The sequence below is a fragment of the Octodon degus genome, unplaced genomic scaffold (assembly GCF_000260255.1).
Source record: "Octodon degus isolate 3935 unplaced genomic scaffold, OctDeg1.0 scaffold00102, whole genome shotgun sequence".
Taxonomy (NCBI): domain Eukaryota; kingdom Metazoa; phylum Chordata; class Mammalia; order Rodentia; family Octodontidae; genus Octodon; species Octodon degus.
In genome coordinates, this window is record NW_004524678.1 from 4,047,878 (window position 1) to 4,054,591 (window position 6,714).

At 52.7% G+C, this 6,714-nt stretch overlaps 1 protein-coding gene across 1 annotated transcript in view; it reads left to right on the forward strand.

The window, feature by feature from the left end:
- Positions 1 to 2,381: 2,381 nt before the first annotated feature.
- Pygl (glycogen phosphorylase L) overlaps positions 2,382 to 6,714 on the forward strand; it is a 35,335-nt gene continuing 31,002 nt past the window's right edge. The window contains exon 1 of the mRNA XM_004638756.3: positions 2,382 to 2,757. Coding sequence (XP_004638813.1) covers positions 2,515 to 2,757 — 243 coding nt within the window. The 5' untranslated portion in view covers positions 2,382 to 2,514. The remainder of the gene's footprint in view (positions 2,758 to 6,714) is intronic.

Sequence of the window (6,714 nt, forward strand, 5' to 3'; positions counted from 1 at the left end):
TCCTCGCCCAGTGGCTCCCACACAGGTCACAGTCTGACGTTTAGTGCCTCAGTTTTTCCCCTGGAGAGGGAGGTTCAGCTCAGAGGTCGAAGCTCACTAGCTGCATGCTGCATCAAGCAAACAAGATGCCCCCTCCCCATTGTTGTCCTGGGTTTCCTGCATGAATTCAGTACACCTAGGAGACAGGGAGCCAGGACGATCCACTTGCTGTCATGCCTTCTGCACAACTAAGGAACAGGAAGTTTGTATTTGATTCTCCCCCCCCCCCCCATTACTCAACTGGGGAAAATCCATACCTAATGCCCACAATATAAAGGAACAGAGCGATTTACTTTGGCTCACAGTTTGAGACGTTTCAGTCCCAGCAGGGGTCAATGGCTCCACGTGGAAAGAGCATGGTGGAAGAAGGGTCTGGCGGGGAGGACAGCTGCTCACCTCGGGCCATTCAGGGAGCAGGGCCTGAAGGAAGGAAGCAGAGGGAGCCATAACCCTTGTGGGTCACTCCCGCAGTGACCACCTCTTCACACCAGGCTCTACTCCCAAGACATTTAGTTATACACTCATCAGTAGAGTGATCCACCCACGAGTTTAGCATCCCCACGACCTAACTACCTCCCCAAAGACCCACCTGTAAGTGCTGGAGGCTTTGGGGGGCAGGGATCTAAACGTAGAATACAACAGACACCATATCTGACACCCACAAGCTAAAGAAGTCTTATTTAATTCAGGTTTTAAGAGCACTGGGTCCACGGTTAGCTTCTCCAACACAAAACTGTCATGGAAGAAAGGTACAGTGGAGCAAAGACGCTCACTTTATGGTGGCTGGAGTAGAGCAGGAGAAGAGGCCAAGAGAAAGGAACAAGGACAGAAGTGGGCACTGTCTGGCATGCCTTACTGACCTCCCTACCTGGGCACACTCAGAGCGCGCTTTACCAATCACTTATTCCAGCTTTGTGCGCAATACACTTTGGCCTTCACACCCCACCTCCTCACTCCCCACGCAGGGGCTCAGACGTTATTTCACCTGCGCTGCTTCCAGACCTCCCTGGGAGTAGCGTCCTTTATCTTCGGACTCCGGCCAGTTTCCCAGCCAACTCTTAGCGCTGCCTGGGCGCTTTCACACTAATATCTCAATGATGCCAAGCTAGCTTAAGGCTGTGATTATCCCATGGGTATTTGAAACTGATATAGTGTATTTTTTTTTCTTTGTCATTTGTTAAAGACTTCAAACTTTATCACCCCAACCTCACTTCATTTTAAGGTGAACCATTTTCTGGGGCTCCACTCTCATTCTTAATTCAAGCTAGTTCAGTCTCGTTCTAAGGCAAACACTACCCTCCTCTCCTATCCAGGCTTCCCTGTGCTGCTCAGCAACACTGTGGGCATTGCCCAGGGTCCACCCCAGGCCCCCCTCCTAGCTCTCCCCATCCTCCCAGCCCCCAACCCCCTATCCCGCAGCGTGCACCCCCACCCCCACCCCCACCCCCAGCTCTGCCCCGCAGCTCAGGCTGGAGCCGAAAGCCCAGAAGCTGCAAGGCAAAGATCTAGGAATGCTGTCAGACTGATGGGCCTGGAACTTTTATTTTTACAGTGAAGCTACATTTGATCTAAATGGAATAGTCCTGCGCCCCACTCACGTACCAACTCAAAATAATCAGTTTGGAAAAGAAAGAAAAAACAAACTTAAAAACCTCAGATAGCCTAAAATGTTTGCTTTTGCCAGTTTCATGTGTGCATGGACGCGCGCGCACACACACACACACACACACACACACGCGCACATCCTCCGTTCTCATCTGCTCCCTCCTACAGTACAGCACAGGAGGGGCCTTAGGACACCGAGCCAGGACGCTGAGTCTTAGCAGCCCACCCCGAGGACTGCAGCAGACCTAGGCAGCCAGGGTGGGGCTGTAGACACCAGGAAACCCCCGGAGTCCCTGATTCCTAGAAAAGTAGACTGCAACACTGGGGTGCCCTAAGGAATCGCGAGGGAGCAGACACCCAGACTGGGAAGGAGTTGGAACAACAGCAGGGGAAGCCCCTTGACCCCAAGATTCCTTCCGATGACCCTGAGGACGGAACTCACTCGAGGTGAAAAATAATAACTACGATAGCATTGCAAAAATAAAAAAGTGCAAAACAAGTTCGCCAGGAGCCAAGCTTTCACGCAGAGAACTCCTTGGGTGGGCCCAAGGATCTGCAGGCAGCGAGAGGCCGAAACCCTGGATTCAGCCAAGCCGGAAGGCAGGAAGGGCTTGGAGCGAGCACTACGTGACCGCGAGTCCGAGTCCCCGGCGCCCTGCACCTCCTCCGGGCCTCCACGCACCGCCCACCAGGGGGCGGACCCCGCTCCAGGGCGCTCAAAAGCCCGGGTCCGCAGCGGTGCCGAGTGTCCAGCGTGGGTTGCCGGTGTCCCGCGTCCCCGTCCGTGTCCCACGTGGGTGCCCGGTGTCCACCGTGGGTGCCCAGTGTCCCGGGTCCGCGTCCCCTGCCCCGTCCCGCCCCGCCGCAGCCATGGCGAAGCCCCTGACCGACCAGGAGAAGCGGCGACAGATCAGCATCCGTGGCATCGTGGGCGTGGAGAATGTGGCCGAGCTGAAGAAGGGCTTCAATCGCCACCTGCACTTCACGCTAGTCAAGGACCGCAACGTGGCCACCCCGCGCGACTACTTCTTCGCGCTGGCGCACACAGTGCGCGACCACCTGGTGGGGCGCTGGATCCGTACGCAGCAGCACTACTACGACAAGTGCCCCAAGGTACGCAGGGACCGGCCGGGGTTCCGGCCAGGGTCCGGGCCACCACAGAGTCCCCGGCCCGATGGCCCCGGGTGGTGGGCTGGACTGACTCAGCCTCCCGCTAGCACTCACCCGAGCCGCCAGCCCACAAACTTTTGGGAAGGGTAGCCGCCTCGGACCTCCCCTGTGCAGGCACGTTGTAAGTCCCAGCATTCAGCCTGCGGAAAGCAAATACATGCCCTGCCTTAGCCAGGGTTAGTGTGTGAGGAAGGGCGACAAATACAGAGCTCCAGGCTTCTGCAAGTGACGGGCCAGACACACACGCATGCACACGCATGCACACGCCCCACACATCCTCTGGCCCCAGAGCTAACCAGGACCTCTGAGGAGGAGCCACCTCTGTCCACGCGGTGGAGTCACAGAGGGACACTGTCTCCTCCCGACCCGGCTGAGAAGGGGACAAGAGGCCAGTGGGAAGACTTGGAGGGGGAGGGGGACAGGGCTGGGTCTTTACACAGTCAGGTGAGAGCCGCTCCGCCCCTGGGGGGAGGGCCCTTTGAGACCGCAGAGACTGGAGAAGCGAGTTGGAGAGACTGACTGAAATATATCCCAAGGCAACGGGAAACACACAGAACTATTTATTAGGATTTTAAATATGCGAGAGCGTGAAGAAAAATGGCCCATACTCTCAGTGCCCAGGAACTATAGGAATGTTGGTTCCTTTTTGTTTTGTTTTCTTACCCCACCCCCCACCCAGGACTGGGGATCAAACGCGGGGCCCTAAACCTGAGCTACACACTTACATCCTTGGCTCTTCCTACTTTTTATTTTGAGGCAGGATCTAATTAAATTGCCCAGGCCGGGCAGGAGTTTGCAGTCTTCCTGCCTCAGACTCCAGTGTGTTGGGGTTACAGGCATGCACCACCACACCCAGTGTTAAGAATTTTTAAGAGAGAGAAAAAAAATTTTTCTTGGTAAGAAACAGCTGTAACACTTTTAAATGAAGACAGAGTCACCCCAGAGGCCTAGCAGCTGTTACCCAAATGTAGCAACTGCTAAAATGGATCCTTAGAAATAGAAGTATATCCTTAGAAAACACTTTAGAGGCACTTTTATTTACTGTATCTTTTTCTTACTTGCACAAAGGGGATGTTACAAAGTATGCCCTACTGGAGAGATAGCTGGGCTATCAAAGCCCCTGCCTGGGAAGCCCAAGGATCCATGTTAGAACCCCAGCCTTGCCGGCCCCAGAATCCCAGGCATGCCACCCTGGTCCCAAAACCGCGCATGGTGGCACACGCCTGTAATCCCAGCCTAGAGAGGCTGAGATAGGGGGATCACAACAAGTCCAACTGTGTAGCGAGACCCTGTACCAAATAAATAAATAATTTTTTAAAAAGAAATACATATTTTTGTTAATTTATTTGGTACAGTCTCACTATGCAATTCAGACTCCTATTGATCCTCCTGTCTCAGCCTCCCCAGCGCTAGGATTACAGGCATGCGCCACCACTCCTGATTTTGGTGGCCGACAGCTCTGCGCTGGGCCTCCATGGTGCTGGGCCCGTATGGCCTGCGGTACCAGGGATCGAACCGGGTTCCTCACGCTTGCCAGGCGGGCGCTTAGACTGCCAAGCTATCTCCCCAGCCAATATATATTTCAAAGTATGTCATACTGTACCTTGCATTAAAAATTGTTTAAATAATTTTTAAGCGGAAGAGTGGAATGAGACACACGCGTGGCCGAGCACACGCCCTCGCGCAGCACGTAGCACCGCAGGACCTTGTGCGTTCTCCTGTGTGTGCTACAGCTCTGCTGGTCCTCCAGCTAGCGTTTTTCTGTGTGTTTTTCTCCTTTCCTGCCCGAGAGCAAGGGTAAGCCAGGCCTTCTGGCTGCCTCACGGGAGGTAGGCAGTGACCGTGGCGCGCTGCACACATTCCTAGTGTCCTCTGCGTGACAATCATTTACCTCAACTGGACGCTTCCTGCGCTGCGGCGTATCGAGCGTAACTGACAGATGTGGCTCTGCATCTTCCCAGTCTCCCTTGCTTCCGCGGAACTGCATGGCTAAATCCCAAACCTGGATTTCTAACCTGAGTTCTTCCTTAAATTTCATTTCTCCATCTCCAAGTGTGTAGCGAGCCTACCCGGATCCCTTCCTGCTTCCTCAAACGCACCATGCTAAACACTCAAGCTAGACCCCTCCCATCTTGTTCTGTGCTCAGGATTCCCCATGTTAATGGCACTGTCACCCGGACAGTAACCCAAACCCAAAGCTTCAGCCTCACTTTGACTTCCTGCTGCGCTCCCCATTCGAGAGGTGGCCAAGATCTGTTGGTTGATTTCTGCAAGTCGCCTTGAACCTGCCCCCTTTCCTTTCTGGCTTTCCGGCTTCTCCCTCACTGAGGCCCTGACTGCTGCTCTGTCACAGCAGACTTCTGAACGGTGATTTTGTTCCCCAAAGCAGCATCAGTGGCAGCGTGAGGCTGATTGCCTGGCAGACAGATTTCTATCTGGCCAGCAAGTGGTCTTTCTACAGTTTAATTTCAGTGCCTTCAGACAGGCCTCCTGCACGCTTCACTCCACCATGATTTTTCTCAGCTCCGTGAAAGCACCGAGTTTGCCATGCCCTCTCGTTGCCTGTACAAGGAAGCTTGTAGTGCAGGGCGGCTTGCCTGGTGCTGGTCCTTCCCGGCTCCGAAGCCTGCCAAGGTCCTTAAGCCCTGAGAAGCCCTTCCCCCTCAGGACAGCCTTCCCTCACCTCCCTGTCCAGGTCCCAGATGTCCTTGCCCCCCCAGCCACTCTCCATTTCCGGGCCCCTGATGCTCTGGGCTTTCCACTTGTAGACCCTTCTGAGGCAGTGCCCTATCGGCCACCGTGCTGGACTCTCCACTGCCCACAAGTCTCACTTTTGTTGTGCTGTCCCCGACATCTTCCTGGAAGAACCCAGTCCTCTACTTAATGCTAGGAATAATATACAAAGTATTTTTAAAGAAATGGTCCTTGGTATGTCTTCTTTATCCTTTTTTTTTTTGTTTTGTTTTGTTTTGTTTGCGGGGGGGGGTTGAGACAGGGTCTCACTATGCTGGCCTGGAGCTCACTTTGTAGCCCAGGATGGTCTCGAACTCACAATGATCCTCCTGCCTCAGCCTCCCGAGTGCTGGGGTCACAGGCATGTGCCCACCACACCCAGTTTTGTTTTCTTTATCTTTGCAAAGCTTTTGAAAATGTCTGCTTTTACATGGCTCAATCCCGTTTTTATTTCTACTACTCTTTTTTTAAAGTATTTATAAAACTAGTTGAGGACAGCTATATTCTTTGTTGGAATTACTTAGTAGAATTTGTGCCTTTTTGTCTGTGTGTAAATAAATGCTGTACATTTTGCAGTTAAAAAAAGATTAGAAATAATGGTGCACACATAATTTATAAGAAATGTCTGAAGTGACCGATTATTTGACTGCCAAGCGTGTACAAGGGCTGTTGGGAGGACTTTCGCTTATAGAATGGCAGAGATCTGTTTTTCAAGGTCTTATATATTCTCAAACATGAGGCGAGGCCCTCCCCAGAGAGTTATTTATGAGGAAACAGGAAGCGTCCTGTTATTCTGAAGTCTTTCATACAAGGAGGGTCTCTCATTTATTTATTTATTTATTTATTTACTTATTTATTTATTTTTTGGATAATACCATATTTTTGGAAGACCTTGAAATAGATTAAAATGTATTTCAACCATTTTTACTTTTTGATTAGGACAGGTCTGTAGTGCACGAGGTTACACTTCTGGTGGGGAGTTGGTGCGTGTTCACAGCGCTCTCCGTTCTTTCACAGCTCCTCCCCTCCCCTCCCTCCTCCCCTCTCCATCTCCTTCCCTCCCCTCCCTCCTCCCCTCTCCATCTCCTTCCCTCCCCTCCCTCCTCCCCTCTCCATCGCCTTCCCTCCCCTCCCTCCTCCCCTCTCCATCTCCTTCCCTCCCCTCCC